Source organism: Carassius gibelio, chromosome A2 (genome assembly GCF_023724105.1).
Source record: "Carassius gibelio isolate Cgi1373 ecotype wild population from Czech Republic chromosome A2, carGib1.2-hapl.c, whole genome shotgun sequence".
Classification (NCBI taxonomy): domain Eukaryota; kingdom Metazoa; phylum Chordata; class Actinopteri; order Cypriniformes; family Cyprinidae; genus Carassius; species Carassius gibelio.
The window spans coordinates 26,589,899-26,613,920 of record NC_068372.1 but is presented as its reverse complement, the minus strand read 5'-3'; the positions used below and the strand labels follow the sequence as shown (position 1 = coordinate 26,613,920).

General features: G+C 37.3%; 1 protein-coding gene and 1 long non-coding RNA gene across 4 annotated transcripts in view; both read right to left on the bottom strand.

The window, feature by feature from the left end:
• The window catches only part of LOC127935138 (ephrin type-B receptor 1-like), a 216,419-nt gene that overhangs the window by 38,816 nt on the left and 153,581 nt on the right, over nucleotides 1–24,022 (bottom strand). For 2 of the 3 annotated variants that reach the window (XM_052532747.1, XM_052532753.1), the window contains exons 5-6: nucleotides 15,901–16,236; nucleotides 3,887–4,011 (exon numbers count right to left, since the gene is read on the bottom strand). In XM_052532747.1, coding sequence (XP_052388707.1) covers nucleotides 3,887–4,011; nucleotides 15,901–16,236 — 461 coding nt within the window. Of the gene's footprint in view, nucleotides 1–2,980; nucleotides 3,690–3,886; nucleotides 4,012–15,900; nucleotides 16,237–24,022 lie in introns of those variants that run through there. The other variant, XM_052532762.1, reaches the window with a different exon arrangement.
• Nucleotides 10,275–12,294, bottom strand: LOC127935196 (uncharacterized). Its single transcript, XR_008148003.1, has 3 exons — nucleotides 12,129–12,294; nucleotides 10,586–10,735; nucleotides 10,275–10,447 (listed from the first exon to the last, which is right to left on the bottom strand). It is a non-coding gene; the product is annotated as an uncharacterized LOC127935196 (long non-coding RNA).

The window sequence follows — 24,022 nt, the reverse complement described above, 5'->3', positions numbered from 1 at the left end:
TGGACTATGAATGTCAAACTTTTGTGTGTAATTCAAAGTTACGTTTCTTTGTAATTGTTTGTGAACTCTACTAGTAAATACTAGGTGAAAACTGTTTCTACGCCATTTTTTTGAGTGTAGTGGCTGCCAGGTCGTGTGAGTTTAAGAGACACAGAAGCTAGCACTGAAGGGCTAAAGCTGATGGTTGCACATGGGTTAGCTGTGACCCTCAGCTTTCAGATCGCAGCACAGATGAACTGGGTCAGATGTAAGAGCATGCAGGTGCCTGATCTTAAAGCATTAGAAGGGTTCTGGGCTAGAGAGCCATATTTTACTGCAGTAAATAACCCACAGAGTACCATGGCGATAGTGGAAACGTCTTTTCCTAGAGGCTTTTAGAGAGTGTTTTATGCAAGCGATGATTTTAATAGCCCGGTCACATTCAACTAATGGCACTGCTCGGATGCACCCCGCATTTTTATGAGATGCAACTTCCCATCCCATATCTGTTTGTAAATGCCGGACAGGGTCTTAAGAGTTCACTGTGGCTGATTTTAGACCTCACAGACTTAATTTTACCGGAGCACACTACAGCATTAAGGAGAGCACAGGAAGTGTGGCGGCACGGGGCCAGAGCTTCGGCGGTTCTCCATTAGCCTTGATGATTGAGGTTAGAAACTCGTGAACCCTTGTCCCAGAAAACTACCACTACATCTATAAGGGTCCAGGCAGTTATCTCAGCCAGTACGAGAGATGCAGCACAGCCTTCTGCGTTACTGGAAGTGACAGCTTCTGCTGGTAATTGACAGCCATGTTGTGGCAGCCTGCAGCTCTTTCGAAGGAAGTCGGGATGCTCCGATGAGTGTCTCAGCAAAAGGTGAGATACAGATACCCCTCCAGGGACTTGTGAGAAAGTACAGCAAGACACGGTTACAGTGAAGAGTTTTGTTTTAAACTGGTGGTTCCCAAAGGTTTTGCTTTTGGATTTAGATTAACGTTGGATTATTGGGTGGCAAGGAAAAACAGTATTATAATTAATGTTTACTGTTATCTCACTGGAATCATACAATGTTGTTCTTCTTCTTCGCTGCTGTTGTTGTTAATTATAACAATAATAAGAATAATTCGATTCTAATAACCGTAAAACACGGTTGCTGAAACAGGAGTCAGAGCGCCTTTCTGACGCGGTAAAACATAATCAGATGTACAGCTGTGGAACTCGTTTGCATGGCGGGATGGCTTCAGTCAGGGCTGAAACCTCAAATCTTACCCACAGTTCTCTCCTGCAGCGTGCCCACGCACCACCGCATTTTTACATTTGTGCTGACTTAGCCACTGAATTTGATCTAATGCCTGAAAAAGGGACTCGGGTTGTCACGATGGCTTAGAGAATAAGCACCTGCCAGTCCTGCTGTCAAGCGAACCGTAAAAAGACCCTGAGGCGGAATCGCGCTGATCTCCTCATGACGGATACAGTGCAAGGAGATCGACTCAAGCTAGTGTAATGTATTCACACGTATGACTCCTTCACCAGGTGCTCTCTTTCATTATTTATAATCTGACAGATGACCACATTCCATTTCTTTCTTCTTTTTTTTTTTAACTGTGGTTTTATAGTTTTACAGCTGCAGTGTCATTTCTGTACCATTAACTTCACCAAACATAATTTGCAAAAAAGCGTATATGGATTTTCAAGTTTAACTGGTCACTGATTGGTTCATTGAGCTGTGGAGTGGGCGTGGCCTGTTATCATGCAAACCATAACAAGATAAACATTGCAACTTTGCGGCAGCAGTCTGAACACTTTTCCTCCATCATTCCGTTTCTTTACACACTCTACAAATCAAAACCATGTAAACAACCTTTTAAAAACCTGTTATAAAACCAATTTTTCAAATATATTTGTGAAACACACATTAAATTATAATTACAAGCTGTTAAAAAACAGATGAGGTTGAAGCACCGCAAACTTGCATTGTAACACGCTTTCCACATCATGTTTTCATGCCCAGAAGACAGCTGAATAAATGATATTTCCTGTACAGTGTCTGATTCTGAAGTACCTTTTTCCTTCTTTCCCGTTTTATAAATCAGCATATGATTATACAACATGCATATTTATAAGGAAATAAGTGCTGCACTTGTGCTATTTGCATTTGAGTAAACTATTGTCGAGAGGAGAGAATTATCCCGGATATAGATATTATTATTCCCCAAGCTTTTGATTAAACCAATTTTCATAACGCAGCTCATTTATCTCGCCAAACATCATTGCAGAAAAGACAATAGTCAAAGATTTGTCCTCCAGAGAAATAAGCAGTTCAGTGTTTGCAGACTTCAGTCACTACATGAAACAGAAAAAAGTCAGTGCAGAAGTCAGATTTGGGTGGAGCAACTAGCAAAATATGCTTTCAATTAACAATGCTAAATTTAAAGAAAAATAAAAAAAAAATAAAAAAAATTATATATATATATTGGTTGAGCCTCCGTGATATATTTACAATAATTTTGTTGGTGATATAAAATTAAGTGAATATCACAATGATTGTAATTCACTTTCATTATATATACAACCTTTTTTTTCAGCAAGGACACATTTAATTGATCAAAGTGACGGTAAAACATTTATAATGTTACAAAATATTAATATTTCAAATACAAACTTTATATTCATAACACTGAGGTCTGGATTATTTGTGTGGAAAAATAATATTAAATTAAATTAAATTAAATTAAATTAAATTAAATTAAATTAAATTAAATTAAATTAAATTAAATTAAATTAAATTAAATTAAATTAAATGTCCAATCAGAATTTAAAATCCACTTTTTCCCCTTACAAAAATCTCAATATAAGAATCGAACAATCTGTCCATGTATTTGACAGCAAGAGTAAACTAATGCACAGAGACTGAAGTACAGCAACAGCAGGTAACTTTTGTTTTATGTCATGAACATAAGTAATGAGTACTGTATGACTGTTCAGTCTAATAAATTAGTAAAACCATCCAACAATCTAAAATAATCAACATTTTAATAATTAGTAACAGATTACTTCACTTCACATTACTTCAAACCTGACTTCTTATCAACACTTTTCTAATGCACTATAGAAAAGCTGATGTAAAGGCTGTCATTTGAATTAGTTTGTATAACAGCAGTGTGTGGAAAATTACTAAAGCCCTTCATAATGTACAGACAGCTTTGAATATACAATTCTGTCTGAATATGTATGGAGGGCTGGAAAATATAGTGTGTGAAAGTGTTTTTATCAGACCTTGGCGAGTACATGATGCCAGACAGCCAGGTGGAGATATACTGTATATGATGGCAACATTTCAAAGGAACATCTGACGGGGAATATGGGCATAACTGCTGACGAGATGTGCGTTATTTAGTTTGTCCATCATGCTCTGCCATGATGTCTCTAAAAGGGGTGATGTCTGTGGAGCCTCTGTGTGTGTGTGTGTGTGTGTGTGTGTGTGCGTGTGTGTGTGTGTGTGTCTGTCGCGGCGGTAGGGGAGGCTCTGGAATCATTAAGTGTAATAGTTGTGAGAGGGTCTTGTGTTTCAGCATCTCTCTGCAAGAACCGGTCGGCAAAACAACTAAAGCCCACCATCCGCCGGTCAATGCTGTCACCTAGCAACCCACTGTACCGCACTTCCTCATGATGACATCACAACGGGATCTGCGAGATGTCCCTTCATTTCCTAGTTGCCAAAAACAAAGTTACCTTCTGCTAGTTTAATGAAATGAATCAATTCTACAATGAATTGGACCTTTGAATTGCAATTTCTTCCATTTGACCCAATTACATCCTGCATTAAAAGTGTTCAAATTAAACTCGACATGTCAAGAGCATTTGAAAAACCTTGAGGAAGAAGTCCAGTACACCCGCATGTCTTACCTTCTCATAGTAGCGTAGCTCGTAATCGAGAATAATTCCATTGGGCTGTTCAGGCTGTGGCCATGACAATGTGATGCTTTTCATCGTCGAACTGACTTGATGCATTATGGGAACTATGGACGGAGCTGCAAAAGAGAGAGAAGGAAAACCAAGTTAAAAAAAAATAAAATCATTCCAAACAGCCATTTTCCCTGCTGTGTGTACTTGACTAGTGAATTGATCTGCCACTTTCAGAAATGAAGCTCGCGCACACACACAGTTTGATGAAAGAGTCAAAAAAGAGGCTGACTGAAGTTGTTTAATAGCTTCATGAGAAAGTGCCCTTTGCAATGGAAGCCCATTCATTTCAAATGCTCTGATTGGCTACCGTGCGTTTCTGGCCTCTCTGTCTTTAAGGAATACACACCTGAGTGAACATGCACAGCCTCGAAATTTACCCACTGCCCAACTCCCCCCCCCCCCCCTTCCTCCTCATTGCTTCGTCAAAGTGGTCCATCTCTACACTCAGCTGTTTTAACATCACACACAGCCTGTTTTAATTGGTGAATAGACTGAGGCGAGCATACGGATGTCTCACAAGCGACTACAGATACACATTAGCACCTGCTAAACATCACACACATACATCACAAACAGACAAATCATTTCCTATGACTCTCTCTCTCTATTTCTCAAGGGAAACAAACAAATTAAGATTCTTAAAACAAAAAAGTCTTAAAGTCTTCATTATAAATATAAAATGATAAAAAAATAATTGCTAATGATCAGAATATAAAAGTAAAAATAAATAATAAATAAAAAATTATACAGTTAAATAACATAAATAATACACAATATTAATAATAATATATAAAAAATATTTTTAAAATTTAAAGAAATATTATTACTTATACAAAACTGTGATTAAAGACACCCGTATATGAACATTCAAGACAGATGCTCACAGGCTGTTGATATAATATTTTCTTCAGCATTCTCAGACACTACACTTCATCCAGACTTCCATCTGATGCTTTTAAAATGGTGACTCAAGCAAAGTATCCAAAATATTTGAGTCTCTCTCTTAATATCATTCATGATCTGTTGCTTGTCTTAACTCCACATTAGCAATTACTGGCACTCACTCACACACAAACACACACACACACACAGCTGCAAAAAGAGGCTGCGAGTGTTGAAATTGCTTTTCTGCCGTTTTTGAATCTCCATGTTGGGAAAGGATCCACCTTCTAAACACACACACACACACACACACAAACACTTTTATTTTAGTGAAAAGTGGGGACATCCCATAGGCGTAATGATTTTTATACTGTACAAACTGTATATTCTATGGCCCTAAACCAACCCTACACCTCACAGGAAACTTTGTGCATTTTTACCCTCTCAAAAAAACACATTCTGTATGATTTATAAGCGTTTTGAAAAATGGGGTCATGGGTTATATCCTCATAAGTCACCCTCTCCTTGTAAAACCTGTCATACCCATGTCATTATACAGAGTTGTGTCCTGATATGTCACAAAAACAAGAGCACACACACACACACACAATCAATAAATTTATAAAAACAAAAAATTAAGTTAAATAAAAATATAATTTACAAAACATAAAAGATAAATAATAATCGGTATAACAAATATATTAATAATATAAATATAATTTTATCAAATAAATAAATTATTTAGTTTTTACTGTATTTTGCAAGAAAGAACCTGATCTGGAACAATTTGACTGGATTAAAATGATTCCTTTCTTACAGCACACTTGTCTGATTGTTGTTCATGTATTCAGCCATTGCTTTGCTTCAGAGAAACTTAGTATAAATGTCTGATCTAATACTTCTCAAAGTCTGAATATTTATTACTCCACGCTGGTTGAATGTGTGTTTGTGTTTATCATGTGTCTGCCAAAAATCCAGCAGTTTCCTCCTCACAGCTGGCAGGAATCTTCCATCCTGAAAAATATTGCAGATGAATTCTAAAACAACAGTTTCCTGAGCCAGACAACTTCTGCACCACTCTCCACGGGTCTCTGCTCTTTCACTCATGCCACATTTACTAGTAATGACACACATTTCACAATTTAATTTGATTTTGATTCATGAGTTTGCAATTTGATTCAATTCCAATTTCAATTCAGCACTGATTCATTTGGATTTAAACCTTATGCACCACAAAACAAGTGTGTAGCCTTAGAGCAGTAGCTCTATAGCATTGCTGTCAAAGAGCAATTTGCTTACTTATTGTAGAGGTAACAAAATTTTGCATTGTATGTGTATTGGTGTCATAAGAAATATGATTTTCTGATGACCCCCTTTTGTTTGTCAAGATGGCGCTGCTGGGTTTGGACGTCATCCAGGTCGCTCCACTTACATTGTGCTTTTATTTACTTTTGTACTTTACTTTGCTCTCTCTTCTTGCACACTTATCATCTGCACTCATCACTTACAACAAAGGAACACTTTTGGACATTGGCCACCGCACCACTAACTTGTTTCAGGACACTTTATCCCCTGACCCTTTCGTAAACATCTGAGATTCTCCGGAACGCCGAGGTGAACAATAACCCACCGAGGCAATGGATCAATAAACACTGCAGGAAACGTGCTGGGATTCACAAGAGACTGAGGAAAAGAGCATACAGCCCTCCTCTGCCAAGCATTCTGCTCGCCAATGTCCAATCTCTGGAAAATAAGGGTGTACTCACACTAGCCAGTTTGAACCGTGCCCGAGTGCGTTTGACCACCAAAGCGCGGTTCGTTTGACTAGTGTGAGTGCTCCGTACCGTGCCCGGGCGCGGCTCGATTGGCCGGCCCTGGCCCGCTTGGAAGAGGTGGGCCAGGGCACGGTTCAGTTGGACTCGGGCGCGGTTCGCATGCAGTGTGAGCGCTAACCATGCCGGAGCACGGAAAAGACGCGTTGCGTCACTGTTTTGCGATGCTCCAAAACCAACATGGCAGGGAAAGGGTCGCTTTGGTCTACGGCAGAGGTGCAAAAGGCATAAAAACTAAAAACTGCAAAGTCCTTGCTGCACTTCAGCTGGTACCTTGCAAACATCCTCATACGAGCAGCACGATTACGTGAAAATTTTCGCGCCACTAAGGCGACACATCTGTTTAACAACAGGCTGTGAGAGGGCTGTGGACCAAACGACACAAAATTATCCACAAAGAAAACAGAGCGATGGACTCCATTGTGTTCAGAAAGCGCCACTCTTCCTGTTTATCCCGAAACCGTCGCACCATAATGACGTAAGCGTGCTCCGGCACGAATGCTGAAACCCTATATGTGAGTGCAGGCCAGAGGGGGAGTGGGGAGGGGGGACAATCGTACTCGGGCCCGGTTCATGGCAACCGTGCCTAGTGTGAGTACACTCTAAGACAGATGTTCTTAAAGCCAGGACAAGTTTCAAACAGGACATTAAGGACTGTAACATCCTTTTTCTGAAACATGGCTTACAACCTCGGTCTCAGACATTGCTGTAACGCCGTCTGATAACTTCTCTGTTTTAAGGATGGACAGGACAGTATAGGCCGGTAAATCCAAAGGTGGTGGAGTGTGTTTCAAAAGCCACAAAGATCTTACCTTCATGCGGTGTAAGTTCAAACGGAAGACAGAAGACAACAAGCACTGTGCTGAAAAGGGGTGGAGCTACAGCTGGATCCATAATCAATATTGTTTCATCAAAATTAAGATCAGTTGAAATCGAGAAATAGTGTACATTTAAGTGAAACAGGACATTAAATGAGACAAAGGGACCCAGGTCTTCGTTTTATCCATCAGGAACTGTTTGGTCATTGTTAAAAAGTAGGTGTTACTTTACAAAACGGTTGCACTTGCTCCATCAGTCTGAACATGATGCGTCTGCATTTTCCCTTGACCATAAATACACAGACACACACACACAGGCAGTGACAGAAAGAGCGAGAGAGTCTTGAAGAGATTGATAGGGTGTGACTGTCATCCAAACAGTGATAGAAAGTACTAGACCCATAAAACCCACCTGAGTGACAGCTAAATACAAATCACCCTATACAGTACTTCACCCCATGCTATTCTGTCTCTCTGTCACCCTCTCTTTCTCTCCTCAAGCTTACTCATTTTCTCAAATCATTGCCCTCTGCCAACACAATATCACATTTAACAAACAAATCTAACAAATAACAATACATATAAAAAATAAAAAAATAAAAAAAAAATAAAAAAAGTGTCAGCAGTTTGTTCTGCATTTGGTGATACTGTTTACAGCATGTCTGTTGTGGTTAGTTGATGCAAGACAAATATAATGATCTGTCTTGGTGTAAGGCTGCACTGCCATTACTATTAAATAAAGTGAGTCTTACAGCAGAGAGCAACTTTGAAAATGAACTTCCCTCCGCACTCGATCAGTGATTTATTGATCTCCTGTGTGAATGTCTCTCCTTTATATGAACGGATTCAAACCTCTTGTCTTCTCCAGCTGGTTTGTGTTCTGGTCTTCTCTGGAGTTTACTGTAGTGGCTCGTGGGAACAGTGTTTGCTGGGAATTGGTTTTGTAACCACAGGTCTATGAGCTTGGTCTCGACGGAGCGATTGCGGTTTGTGCTTTGAACGAGAGATTAAAAGAGAGCAGCCTTATAGAAAAGTAGTGTGGTAGTACCATGGTGCAGATTGCAACACCGCCACACTTCGTTATATAGTGTTGTACTGAATGAAATGCTTACAATTACATAAAAACACAAACATATAAAGACGACATATACATTACATAAGAAAGAAAGAAAGAAAGAAAGAAAGAAAGAAAGAAAGAAAGAAAGAAAGAAAGAAAGACAGACACATAAATAATATGTTCAACCATTCCCAGAATCCAGTGTTGGGAGTGCCCCAAAAAAATGACAAATAATTAAATAAAAATTAGAACATTGCAGATAGCCGTCGGCTTCCTGTTTGGTGCATCATGGGGATAAAGTACTGCAGTTCTGAAAAAAAAAAAAGTGTCTGAAATTGCTTATAAAGTTGGGAGGAACAAGCCATCAGACGAAATGACTGCTGACAATCCGGTTTCCCAAAGCAGAGAAAAAGACGTTATTTTGAAATAAATAACAATAAAACCTACAGTACAGGATGCTGAAAAGCAGCTTTAAGTCTCCAAATGGCTAGTACTTGAAAACAACAAACACTCCCACGCTCTTTCAGCACAAACATTATCAAATGTCCTGTTTTCACAGAGTGCTGGGGAGATCGCTAAATGGATGTTTACCGTTCCTCTGACCCTGGAGGGCTGGCAGACAAGAGACAATGACTGAAATTAATCATTATGTCTTTGAGAGTTTAGAAAAACAACCAAACTAGACACTCGCACAGAGAGAGAGAGAGAGAGAGAGAACACGGTAATCTAACAGCATTAAAGTTTTCTCAGGTTTATGGGAAAGGAGCCTCTACTGTACCATTTAGAAAAGTCCAATACATAATTCATCAGTTATTAAAGTACACAAAATATGAAAGTTCATTTGTCACAGTGGATCCTGTACTCAATGTTGTTTATAATCCTATAAAACATAGTTCAGAAAAGCTTAATAGTATAGTTTCTAGATAAAAAGAAAGTATCAATGGAAAATGAACTAAATTTTAGTATTGAACATTGTATAGCTTCAGAAGCTTTGGAACAATGTAAAACTCACGTTGAACTACTGTGAACTATGATGCTTTCTTGTTCTTTTTCGAGCTTCAAAGCCACTGGTCACCACTTGATTCCATTATTTGGGGTGACATGAAGTTGAGTAGCTGATTTATTTACAGAATTAAAATTTTTAATCTAGAACGGAGCATTCAAACTAAAGGAACAGTGTGTCCTCCATCCAGTTTTGTGGCCAGTTGGGAATGGGTTTCAAATACACTTTTAAATCGGCCAGATCAATGAGAGAATCACCAGAGACACAGTCTAGATGTCAGTTTGGGAGTTTAATAACCCTTCAGAGCCGCAGGTCTGGTGGTCACACATAAAACCTTATATCCTGTAGTCTTTGCCCATGTTTTGTCTTTCTATTCCTCTCTTCCTAACAAAAGAAGTATGTGTTTATTTTAGTTTAGACTATAGTAGCTTTGGACAAAAAATAAATAAAATATATATATATTTTTCCGAAACCATTCTGATCCGAACAAAGGAAAACCTAAGGACTTGAGAGTTGAAAAAAAAAAAAACAAAAATTATATATTTATTTAGTTTTTTTTTTTCAGCAGCCGCGATTTATAGATTTAAAAAATCCATAACTGTAGTAACAATCCCCCTGTGTACCATACATTTTTAAAAATCATTTTCTCAACCCAATTAATTCATCAGTTTGTCTCTCCGTGCAGGAAATGAGATACTCTACATGCTGTGATACACATTGATTAGCCTGTCATATGTCCTTAGCAATTATTTGTAATAGGCACAGATTCCAAATACACATGTAATATTATAAATTAAGATGAATGGAAAGAATGCAAGATAAGATGGAGCCCAGCTGGGTCTTTACCGATGTTCCCAGCAGCCATTTGTGAGTTTGTGGACACTAGGAGTACGTGTTTCTTCACTTTAGCTGTGGAAACAAGGATGTTATGCTTTTGTGTTGCCCACAAGCTTTGAAAAGTTGACAAATAGCAACCTACAGACTATATAATGTGCAATAACTACACCCTCCATGCATCTGAAAGGTCAGCTCCCACTCCCACCCCACCTGTCCTGCCGTATGTGCCCAGACCAATCGCACTGAATGCAGTCTGTAAATGCCAAACACTCGCTGGGTGTTTTCTTCTCCAAACCACTGAACCCATAAAGAAACACAAGGTGCCTCCGGGTGAATAAAGAGCCCAGTTCAGCGCTTGACCTGTTGCGATGAAAATAACCACAGTCACCATCACGACTCCACTGACATTTTCATCTCAATCGCTTAGTGGGGAAATATCAGCCGGTTTTTGTTTTCTTGTTGATGAAACATTAGCTTATACCATTTTATCAGCTAGTTTTTTTTTCCTAGACAGACATTAATATCAACAAATAAACACAGTTTCTTTCTTTTTCCTCTCATATTTTCTCTTTTTTTAATTTGTTGTATGTATATGGACACTGCCGTTGAAAAGCTTGGGATCAGTCAGTTTTTTATGACAACCAATCAGGCATTTATCTGATTAAAAATAAAATAAAACCATATTATTGTGAGCCATTTTTTTTATTTTTATTATGATATACTTTAATGTAATTTATTCCTAAAATGAAAAGATGCAACTATCCAGACATTTCTCTGGGCTTTAGTGTCACGTGACACTTTAGTTATTCCCTGCACCGTGTTTCCCCAATTATCCTGTCCTTATAAGCCCTACTCCATTCAGTCTGTGTTTGACAGTTCTTGAATGTCTTTTATGTGCTCAATGTTCCCCATCTGGATTATTCTAGACTCATTTCATGAATTCCTCATGTAGTTTGACAATTGTAATTTTTTTTTTTTTTATAATGTCGATACTTTATAAAGCTAAATTAAGATGCAAGATGCACGTTTACTTATTTAAAAAATAATTGGAATTGTACGTTTCAATTTTTTTAAACAAATAGTGTAAGACATTAGTCTCTTTAACTGTATTGTGTCCAATTGGCAGTAAAGTATGAACACAGCAATTGACAGATGATGTGTTTGAGAAACCTGTTTGAAAAGTTTTTTTTTTTTTTTTGTAATTCCACTTAGCAAGGAGATCACACACTTCACACAAACTTTGTTCTACAAAATTTAAACAGACTCTCCATCAAAATCTTACTGATTCCCCCAAAGAGTCCCTGAAATCCAGCGGAGATACGGAGCAGTTCTACAAAACCACTGAACTGTACTTTTTTTTTAAACCAGCTCTATTAAAAACCTCTTTCAGACAATTTTCATGGACAAAATTAAATCCTGACTGAGCTTTGATTAATTAAGCCAATTTTAAAACCTTTAGTCTCCCAACTTCCCCAGGACTAAGCATATGCATTAATTCCCTTGTTTTCTGTCTCTTTCTACCCCCATTGGGCATTTCCATCAGGTACAAGAACACAATCCCCACTTACTGCCAAGACGCTACGGCACAGGAAGGGCCCATTAATGGCAAAAAGTCTCATTACGGTCTCCAAAATGATAACAACTGAGGAGAGCATGGCTCTTAAGCATCTATTTGTCAAAAGCACCATTTAACTCTCACACATACACACTCAGCAGTGGCCATTAGAGCCACCTGTTAATCAGCTCTTTTTACCTCATTGTTCTGCTCTTGTACATTTAGGAGGAAAACTCTGCAGGTGTCTGATTCCGTGTTATGATCTCTTTGTTTGTTTGCTCTGACTCCCAGCATCACGAGAGGAGCGATTACATGACACTCTGCTGCAGATTGTGTGCAGTCATGTCTGAACTGCTGCTCAAGGACTCTGTTCAGCTGGAAACAAGCATCACACTTGAGCACCAATTACGCCAATTAACTCTAATTAGACTGGATCAAAACAAGCAAACTAACAGGTGATCGAGACAGAAGGAAATAGTTATATGAAAATAGTCAACAGAAGAATGAAGATAGTTGGAATCACATTTAGAACGATCTTCCAGCTTTTTTCCATCAGAATCCAACTGACTTTGAAAAGCTTGAGCATTTAAGTGGCAGATGGCATAACTGCAATGCGTGATTATGATAAACAGAAGTTATTGTCCACTTATACTAATGCTAATATAGTTATCATTGTATTTACAGTATCTTCATAATGACCATTCTTGATTTGAACGGGCCTTAAGAGATGCCAGAACTGTTATTGTAATAATAATTTCAAACAATCTCCCCCACAAAAGATTTCCTATCTCATTACAAAAGCCAAAAACAAATCTCAGACCTTATTTAAATGAAATGGTTTTACTGATCAAAAACCAACAGCAGGTCCCTTGATGAACCCTTTATCAACAGCATGCCTTCAAACCATGAGTTATTAAGGGAGGTAAACAAAAATATTACAAACACCAACAATATTCAGCATCCTATTATTTTCAGGCAGCTGAAGGCTGCTTTAAAACAGAGCAAAAATCAGCCTCAAATCCAAAATGAAGCTTCTAATCTACAGAGAGCAACAGAACCGAGGAGCTATGTTAAGATATAGCTGCTGGCAGGTTTGTACTACATTTGGCTTCTAACCGACTGTTTCTGACTCTACGGAGTCTTCACACATCCAAACAAACCCAAACACATTCGCTCTACTCCTTTTCCTCAAGAGACAGAGGGAGACACTTTGTTTTTAACACATGCTACAACAATATCCTTCCTAAATATGTTTGTTCATTTCTTTATTAAAGTCTCAGCTTTCAAATCTTGTACATTCTATCAGGAAATTCAAACAATGAATGCCATTTTGACACTTTTAAATGTGATAGATGGCTGTAAAGATTTTTTTTCCTTAAGAAAATTAACTATCAATATCGCCAGATATCATTCTGAATAATATCGGTGAGAGTGGGCAGCTTCAAGTAACTTGGTGTAAACATCTCCGTGGACCTGACTTGGACTACACACATTCAAACACAGGTTAATAAAGCCAGGCAAAGACTGTACCATCTGGGACAGCTAATGAAATTCAGGGTCTCACCAGCAATCCTGAAAACGTTCTATTCAGGGGCTATAGAAAGTGTATTGACTTAGTGCATCTCAGTGTGGTATGGGAAAAGCTCCAGTCAAGACTGCAAAGCACTGCAGAGAGTTGTGCGCTTAGTTGAGCGCATCTCCGGGTCTGCTTTCCCCTCTCTGCAGGACATATACCTCAAACGCTGCAAAAGCAGAGCTGATAAAATCATCAAGGACTCTATCCACCCCAGTAACCATCTTTTCACTTTGCTGCCATCTGGTAAGCGCTTCCGTAAGTGCTAACCGAGAGACTTAAGGAGTTTCTTCCCCTAGGCCATCAGGCTCCGAAACACAAATCCAGCCTCTTAACATCTTCATGTCTCCACTTAATGTTCACTTTATCAGTAAGATCATTCACATCATTCACTACCTCACATTGACACACTGACATTGTCAACCTGTTTGCACATTTGCCTCTTGTACATTCCTGTGTATCTTAATATTTAAGACTACAGTATAATGCACATTGTACATCCCTGTGTATCTTAATATTAAAGACTACAGTTTACTTTCATGCACATTATTTTGATTTCTATATTTAATTCTACAATATATACTTATACATATTTTTTAATATATTTTATTCTTATATTTTTATTGTTTACTTTTATTTCATTCTTTCATATCTTTATTTATGTATATTTTCATCTGTGTTGTATTCTTTATTAATTGCACTGTCCATGGAGCGGACCTGACTCACATTTCACTGCTGGTTATAGATGCTCTATATAATCGTGTATGTGACGAATAAAAATCTTGAATCTTGAATATCGGCAGAGAAATTCAGTATAGGCACACTGTCATTTTTCATTAATAATAAAAAGCCTAAATTGTATATTTTATAAACGTAATCAAAGACAAAAATACTTATATACTATATAAACATAGATAATAAATACTATTTTGATTAAAAAAATAAAAAATAAAGTTTATTGTCCTGTATCAATTTTCATTGAAGATATAGTATGAAGGGGTTGTTCACCCAAAAAGAAGAAAATGTCAGAAAAGAGAAAAGAAGGAAAAAAAGAGAAAGAGAGAGATAAAGAAAGAAAGATCTCTTTTGACTTGAATGTGCTAAAACCCCTAAGAAAACTTTAGCAACCACAAAGGAAGTGCTTCAGCATGAGTGAGTACTACTTTTCACTAATGTTGTGCAAAAACCAAAAGAACAAGGGAACAAAATGCTGCCGCAATTTGAAACTTAAAATTTTCTCATAGCTGGGACTGAGGGTTTCCACAGTTTAAGGTTGAAAATCCAGCCCACATGCTAAATTATCCACAAGCATTAACTTTGATCCGGGAGGGGGCCGCGATAGAAGCCGCTAAACTCTCAGAACTACAGTTTTTGGGTGCCCTCATTTCAGGGCTGAATGTATTAAGAAACAGTGACACGATCAAGGGTGTTTTTCATACTGGTCCCGCTGATAAAGATGAAAGCGCCGAACCCGACGAATGTGTCTTGGCGAGATCCGCACAAACTTTTAACATACCAACTGCTGCGATGCTTCTGTAGAGCTTTTCAGTGAAAGCAGAAAATTGAAATGGCAGGGGAAGTGAAGGAGGTGGAGAAAGATGGGCTGCCCTCAAAAACTGAAAGAGGAGCTCTCAAGGAAATGATGAGGACGCATATCTTTTAGCGCAGGTCAAACTAGGTGATGTTTTCAATTTTGACTTCCTGCACAGTCCAGCGAGCAGCTCGAAATGTTGAAACTGAACACTTCACTCTTAATATCCTGCCATCAGCGCTATTGAGGCCAAACGACCACTTGGAGCCTTTTTAACATGAATGAAATGAGAAACTAGATTGGTGAAGGTAATGAAAATATAATGAAAGTTGAAACATAACTGGTCAAACCGTACGATATATAAGTATAAGTATGTGTCAGAACACAAATAAGGGAAAACATTCTACTGGCACAATTTATACATATATATTCTGAATGAAAAATAATAAAACATATAATCTTAAAGCTTATAATCTTCTTTTTTTGTACTATAGAAAGATGAATATATTACCATATACTATAAATATATACTATTACTTAAGATTATTATATTGCTACCATAATTGAAAAATTATTAAGACCAGTTAAACCAATAAAAATACTGAAAGTGAAAGTGAAGTGACATTCAGCCAAGTATGGTGACCCATACTCAGAATTTGTGCTCTGCATTTAACCCATCCGAAATGCACACACACAGAGCTGTGAACACACACACACACACACACTGTGAGCACACACCCGGAGCCGTGGGCATTTATGCTGCGGCGCCCGGGGAGCAGTTGGGGGTTCGATGCCTTGCTCAAGGGCACCTAAGTCATGGTATTGAAGGTGGGGAGAGAACTGTACATGCACAAGTAATCACTCACCAGCCTGGTTGGTTGTGATGTCTATGGAGATGTGTTGGGCAGGATACGGGCTCTTGTTGGTGACGGCGTTGACTGCCTGGATCTCAAAGGTGTAGAGAGTGTGTGCCAGCAGGTTACTGATGAAAACTCTGGATTCGGTCAGTCCCAGCTGCTGGGGCTGAAATTCCACATTATCGTCGCAATCGGAGCAGGAACGGCGGTCCGCCTGGCATTTCTTACAAATAATATTGTACACAACATCATCACGGCCACCCGTCTCACGCGGAGAGTGCCACTCCAGAGTCACGGAGGTCTCGTTCACAATAGAGATGACGTTTCTTGGTCCAGAGGGAACACCTGATGAGAGAATATGAAGACGTGTGAGAACACCTCAATTCACTAAGCAAACTATGAAAACTATGCTTCTAAAAAATGATAACAGCAAAGATTTGCATTTGTCTAGGCTCTTTAAATTACATTACTGTAATTACAATGGCTTTTTATTAAATTACAGTTTTTACACTTGATTTAATAGATAATGACTATTTTTAGAATGATTTTTTGAGTTGGAAAACTAATTTCTTTAGAAAACATATAATCAAAGGATATGCTTACTGCAAAAATACAAAAATCTATATTAGAGTGGGAGCATGTTTCTTTCATGGCCTGAATGAAAGCATTTTTTTGCAGTTACATTCCTCTCGAAAAGGAATAGTTCACCCCGAAATTAATTTCTATTTTAATTTAGTTACCTTCACTTAACTGCAAACCCATACTATATGACCTGCGTTCCTACATTGAACACAAAAGGTGAAATTCAAGAGAAGTGTACTGGTCACACTTGTTCCTACAATTACAAAGAATGGAGATCGAAGCTTTCATGCTAAAAAAAAAAAAGAAAAGAAAAAAAAAACACACCAAAACATTTTGAAAATGAAAAAAAAAAAAAAAAATTAGCCTATACTAGTAAAATACTGTAGCTACTGTACAAATACCAAGTGTTCTAAAGTCACACAATAGCTTTGTAGAACAATCAGACTTTGAAATCACAATTTTAACTGATTATCTACTGAGATGATTAAATCAGTTAAAGCTGAACTCAGTTAAAGCTGAACTCAGTTAAAGCTGAACTCAAGAACAGAATCAATTTGATTTGTGAGTGCATGAATCATTTTAATGGTTCAAGCTGATGTGACTCGAGAGATTCACAAATCATCTTTGCTTCTCTCAAGCTGCCAAGATTTATGAAAAATAAAAAAATAAAAATAAAGTCATAAAGGTTTAGAAAGACATGACGATTAGTAAATTATTTCTGAAGGATCATGTGACACTGAAGTCTGGAGTAATGGCTATTAAAAATTAAGCATTGCATCACAGAATTAAAATATATTCCAAAACATATTATCATAAAAAACAATTATTTTAAAATGTAATAATATATCACAATACTACATTTTTTTTTTCTGTATGATTAATTAAATAAATGCAGCCTTGATGAGCATAAATGTTTTCTTTAATTCTTACTAATTCCAGACTTTTTAAAGACATTGTATAAAACTCTCTCTCAGCTATTAATGTTTCAATTCTCTATACCATTTAATTACAACTATTCTTAGATTTTACAGCAGATTTCATTTGTGCTAAAAGTCACCTGTTGATATATGATGGAAAATCTTTTCCATGTGGTTAAAGTTCAAACATCCATTTTCTACTCAGCTCCTAGAAAGTCTTACAGAAAAGCGCTGTGTTGTGTGTTTCCTTTTAGCTGCTGTCTCAGTCCCAGAGCGATGTGTAACTGTTCATAATTACCATGCAGAGTGGCGGCCCCCGAGCAACCATACATCAGCCCACTAACTCAACACTGAGAGCGGCTTTTCATCGACAATCAGAATAAGGGATAAAAACAAGGTTCTAGTAATGGCTCTTTATCTCAGCCTCCTGGATCCATTCCTACACATTTATCTTCCCACTATATAGCCACAGGGAAAACCATATTGTGTTTCTAATAAGAAAATGATTTCCCCAGCTTACAGAACATCTGGCCAGGAACTGAGGATTTACAGATCACTGTAAGGTTGTGATGTTAACTATAGACTGCAACAGAACCAGACGAGAACCATGGAAAACTCTGGAACTAATATTCAGGTTTGATTTTCGTGAGCAGCCACTTTCCATGAGAACATCTGAGTGACTTCTTGAAATATCAAACCTGGTGAGGAGATGTTCCAGCTCTCGAAGAAAGAGAAGAATGATTTCACTCAGACTAAGACACAATGAGCTATTGTGAAGGCAAGGCCTTGTGGGATAGATCAGGGGCTACTGGGGACCTAAACATGGAGGGCCGATGACAGAATTGACCTCGAACTCTGGCGACCCTAATGATTAGCCAATCAGGAGGACGAGGTTTAAATTCCAAATGGAGACTTCTGACAGCTCTCTATAAAATATAATGTATTAAAATACATAAAAAATGGTTTCAAATTTTGAGGTCTTTTCAGATTCTAATAATATAATATAATATAATATAATATAATATAATATAATATAATATAATATAAATGTTTATAAAACAAAAACATATGTATATATAATTTGACAGACGGACAGAGTGATATAGATAATATAACAAAGCTTCTCATAAAATGTAATTTCCTAGTGTTATTGGTCAACATTTTGGCAGTCTATGGGACAGCCTCAAGCCTACCGGTTTTCATCCAAAATATCTTAAATTGTGTTCCAAAGACGAACGAAGCTTTTACAGGTTTGGAACAACATGGGGGTAAGTAATTAATGACAAACTTTTCATTTTTGGGTGGAGTAACCCTTTATCAAATACTATTTTGATAAATAAATAAACAATTTTCTTGTCCTGTATCAATTTTCATTGAAAGTACAGTATGAAGGGGTCTTTCACCCAAAAATAAGATATTTTGAAGAAGAAAATATCAGAAAAGAGGGAAAATAAAGAGAAAGAAAGAAAGAAAGAAAAAAAGAAATTTGGCTTTTTATACGGAGAAAAAGATAATTAAAGGTCCCCTTCTTTCGTGATCCCATGTTTAAAACTTTAGTTAGTGTTGTTGTTAGAGTATAAATAATATCTGTAAAATTCTAAAGCTCAAAGTTCAATGCCAAGCGAGATATTTGATTTAACAGAATTCGCCTACAAAAAACGACCCGTTTGGACTACAGCCCTCTAGTTCCTGCAGTAATGACATCACTAAAACAGTTTTTTTGACTAACCACCGCCCACATGAATTCACAAAAAGGGGGCGTGGCCTTGTTGTGCTCAGACGGAGAAGAAGGAAGAGCTGCGTGTTTGTCACCATGTCGTCGAAACGCTGTTATTTTCATCTCTCAAGAGTCCAATCATCTTTGTTTAGTCTTCCCAGGGATGCTACTTGGAGATTAATGATTAAAATTTATGTTTAACTCGGTTCCCGAAAATTATAATAATGTATAACTATGTGCAGCAAATTTTGCTGAGGACAGCTTGCTGAGGACAACTTTCTCAATCAGTTTAATGCCGGATTCGCACAAAGATTATTCCTGAAAGATGGAGCAGTTCCCTCTTTGTCTGAAGAAGGTGTTGTTTATGGACCACGACCGGTAAGTGTATTTTATTATTTAAGTTGATGCATTTAACAGTTTCTGTAACTTATTATACAAAGGGCAATGCTGTTTAGCTTTGTTAACTAGATGTTAGGGCTGTGCAAAAAATCGAATGCGATTTTCATACGCATCTCGTCATCAGTAAAAACGCTCCTGTGACTATGAATACATCTCCAGCACATGCTCCTGCACACTTGCTTCTCAAAACTACTCCAAAACTAGTCCAATCACATTTCCAGGAGGGCCGGAGCACCGGCCCTTTCTGTTCTGTTAACAGAGACTGTTTCATTCAGACAGTGAGCTGGTCAATATCCAAACTGTGAGTCTTTGCTTACACCACAGTTAACACGCAAGGCACTGCTTGAGTAGGTGCTACAACAGCAAAGATGTCTTACTCACTATATCTTACAGTCAGTCTAAAGAAAGGCAGAGGGAAAAAGGCAGAGAGCGAGAGATGGGAGGAGAAAAAGAACAAGTGAAAAGAGGAGGTGGGCCATATCTGGAACTAGGCCAGAAGATGTGTGTGTAAAGAGAATGAGGCCATGAGATACAGCCAGCCCTAACACAATTAGCCAGTTCCCAAAGGAAATCCACACACACTAAGAGCAACTTCACTACATACACACACGCAGACATCACTATAACTGACAATATATGCACTAAAACTGCACTGATACAGTACGTTTACCTTCTGGTATGTTATACTGTATGTTTGTGTGTTTTCGAGGAAAGACCACTACTGTAAGACGAAATTTTGCATATGATTATTCTGCATAACAGAACGACACTGTGTTATAGCTCTGTACTGACGAGGTTAGCCAGGTTCTTACTGCATATCTCCAGCATCCTCCACAACTAAGCATTCCGAAACCTATAGTGAATAGGGTTCTACAACCATACATACAATGTGTGCAAATTAATCGTGCTCTCAGTGGGAACGGTCTTGATGAATTTCACCCATTATTATTGATAGAAACTATCATACTGTGTCTACAAACATACAATTGCTAAAAATTATGGGGTCAGTATATAGTACATATATACATAGCAAGTGAAAATATATAAACGTGTGTGTGTGTGTGTGTGTGTGTGTGTGTGTGTGTGTGTGTGTGACCCTGGACCCTGGGGTATATTTTTAGCAATAGCCAAAAAAAATAAAACATTATATGGGTCAAAGTGATTTATTTTTCTTTTATGCAAAAACATCATTAGCATATTAAGTAAAGATAATGTTCCATGAAGATATTTTGTACATATTCTACTGTAAATATATAAAAAATATTTTTTTTGATTAGTAATATACATTGCTTAGAATTCATTTGGACAACTTTAAAGGTGATTTTCTCAATATTTTCATTTTTTTGCACCCTCAGATTCCAGATTTTCAAATAGTTGTATCTCGGTCAAATATTGTCCAATCCTAATAAACCATACATCAATGGAAAGCTCATTTATTCAGATGATGTATAATTGACACCTAAGACTGGTATTATGGTCCAGGGTCACACACATACATACACTATAAATATATATGAAATTATTATTTATGGACACATTTAATTGATCAAAAGTGAGTAAAACGTTACAAAATGTTACAAAAGTTATTTTGTAATAATATTATATATATATATATATATATATATATATATATATATATATATATATATATATATATATATATATATATATATATATATATATATATATAATTTTGTTAGAGTTTTCTAACATGCTGCCTTTGTTAATGAAATTACATAACAATTTACGATGCTTTCTACAAGATGAAAACCATCAGAGATGGGAGAATGAGCGAGACAGACACACTGAGGACCAGTGACAGACATGAGGAGATTAATCTGGAAATGGACATGTGGATGATAAGGAATCGCCTGGCTGCTGCTAGATTTACTCACATTTAACTCTCTCTCGCTCAGACACACTGGCAAGACACCAACCAGACGGCTTCTACCACTTCCTGTCTTGAACGATGTGGATAAATCGGTTTTGTTTTACAATATTTAAAATCAAAACAATCATTATTGAGTTTGATCTCAGTTTTCTCATTCTCAGTAGAATACTTGCACTGAGCTTTATGATGCAAATCTGATCGCAAAGCACTATATATATATATATATATATATATATATATATATATATATATATATATATATATATATATAAATATATATATATATATATGCTAACATTCAACAGTCTGCAGTCAGATTTTTTTCAGTTTTTTTGCTTTTTAAATAAATAAATACTTTGTTTTAATTAATTATGTTACAAAAGATTTATTTCAAATTATTTTAATAATAAATATATCTTATTTACTTTCTTATTTACAGAATAATTAATATAATATACCTATATATGAATTTAGGGATGTGCAAATAATTGCATTTGATTGTTATGTGCATCTTGTCAGTAAAGCCGGTCTCGTGATTAATAGTAAATCACCGTCACCTGTTTTCAGATTGAGCGGTTTTCACTACACAAGGTCAAAGTTCACTAACAAGCTAGGCAATATCAGGTGACGTTGATTTACTACTAATCATGGGACCGCTTTACTGACGAGATGATGACAATATGAATTTATATTCAATTTATATTAAATTAATAGTTTAATTCAGCAGAATGTTATAAAATATTTATGTTACATATTAATGTAGTTCTATTCATTAAAAATGCTTAAAATAAAGATGGAAAAAAATGCATAAATACTTTTAGGCCACATTGATCAGAAGTGACAGCAATACAGTTATAATGTTACAAAAGATTTCTGTTTGAAATAAATGCTGTTCTTTTGAACTTTCAATTTATCATAGAATCGTGATAAAAGATTGCATGAGAATTCGAGCAGCGGAATGCTACGTGCGTGCTGCACAAATGCTTCATTCATTATTCAGGAACTGAATCCACAATATTTGAAAATGAAAATATGTGTTTATAGACAAACTTCAGCTAGTTCAAAATTCAAGACAGGTCATGTAAACACATTCACACTTGAGGAGAACTTAGTTCATTTCCAAAAAGCACTGTGACATATAGCTCTGAGAAAAGTGAAGTTTGGTCTGAGAAGAGCTCTAGCATAGTTTGTTTGCAGACGTTTGACTTTTAGGGGGCCTCTGTGTGTGTGTGCACATCTGTTTATGTGTGTGTGATGGTTTGTAGTGGGCCGCTGAAGAAAGCGTGTCTTGTGGGTGTACACAGACATAAGCTCATAGCAGAATCACAGCGAGTCAGACGTCGCTGGCAGAGGATTAACGGCAGCAAAGCAATTACACTGCTTTACTGTCCTGTTTACCACACCTATACACAACACTGACTCCTGCAGGTCAGCCTTCTGTGTGTGTGTGTGTGTGTGTGTGTGTGTGTGTCTACTGGCTCAGAGAAACCCAGAGGGTTGTTCTCCGGGGATCTGTCTAAGCGCAATCATCTTAGTGCTCTTATATCTCTAAGTGAGTGTGTGTGTGTGTGTGTGTGTGTGTGTGTGTGTGATGCACATGAACTGGACATGAACCTACACTCTTAAAGGGTTAGTTCAGCCAAAAATGAAAATTAAGCCATAAATTACTCACCCTGAAGTCATCCTAGGTGTATATGACTTTCTTCTTTCAGACGAATTCAGTTGGAGTTATTTTAAAAACTGTCTTTGATCTTTCAAGCTGTTTGATGCAACTCAATGTCATTTCCATGAAACTGCTTCTGTTTTACAACAGTGAGCGCAAGATAGATTAAAGGGGGGGTGAAATGCTATTTCATGCATTTCAAGCTATTTCTGAGTTTTTTACACTGTTAAAGAGTTGGATTCCCATGCTTAACATGGACAAAGTTTCAAAAATTAAGTTGTACGTTTGAAGGAGTATTTCTGTTCCAAAAATACTCCTTCTGGTTTGTCTCGGAAAGTTTTTTCCGAGTATGGCTCTGTGTGACGTTAGATGGAACGGAATTTCCTTATATGGGTCCTAAGGCAATTCTGCCGGAAGAGCGCGCGCTCCCGTAGAGCAGAGCACTGAGAGCACAACAGACTTCACTGATCAGAGCGAGAGCGTCGTGAAAAGTCACAAAAGGAGTGTGTTTTTGGTTGCCAGGGCAAGACAACCCTGCACAGATTACCAAAAAAAAAAACGGCATTAAGGGACCAGTGGATGGAGTTTATTTTTACAGAGCATCAACGGAGTTGTGCAAGTGTTTGTGTTTGTTCCCTGCATTTCGAAGATGCTTGTTTTACAAAAAAGGCCCAGTTTGACGCCGGATTTGCGTATCGTTTATTTCTTAAGGATAATGCAGTCCCAACGAAAAAGGGTCACGATCGTGTGTTGGAACCGCAGGCGGTGAGTAAAACTGCTTCAAATATCTCTGTGTTGTTAATTTAGCTATCGGTTCGTAAGCACATCAAGTAAACAACATGCAATGTTGGCATCAAACTGCACTTTCCACATGTACAGCTTAAAAAAAAAAAAAAAAAAAGATGACAAAGTGGAACTTAGTCATTTTCCAAAACCGCTAAGCAAATATATACAGTTTCAAT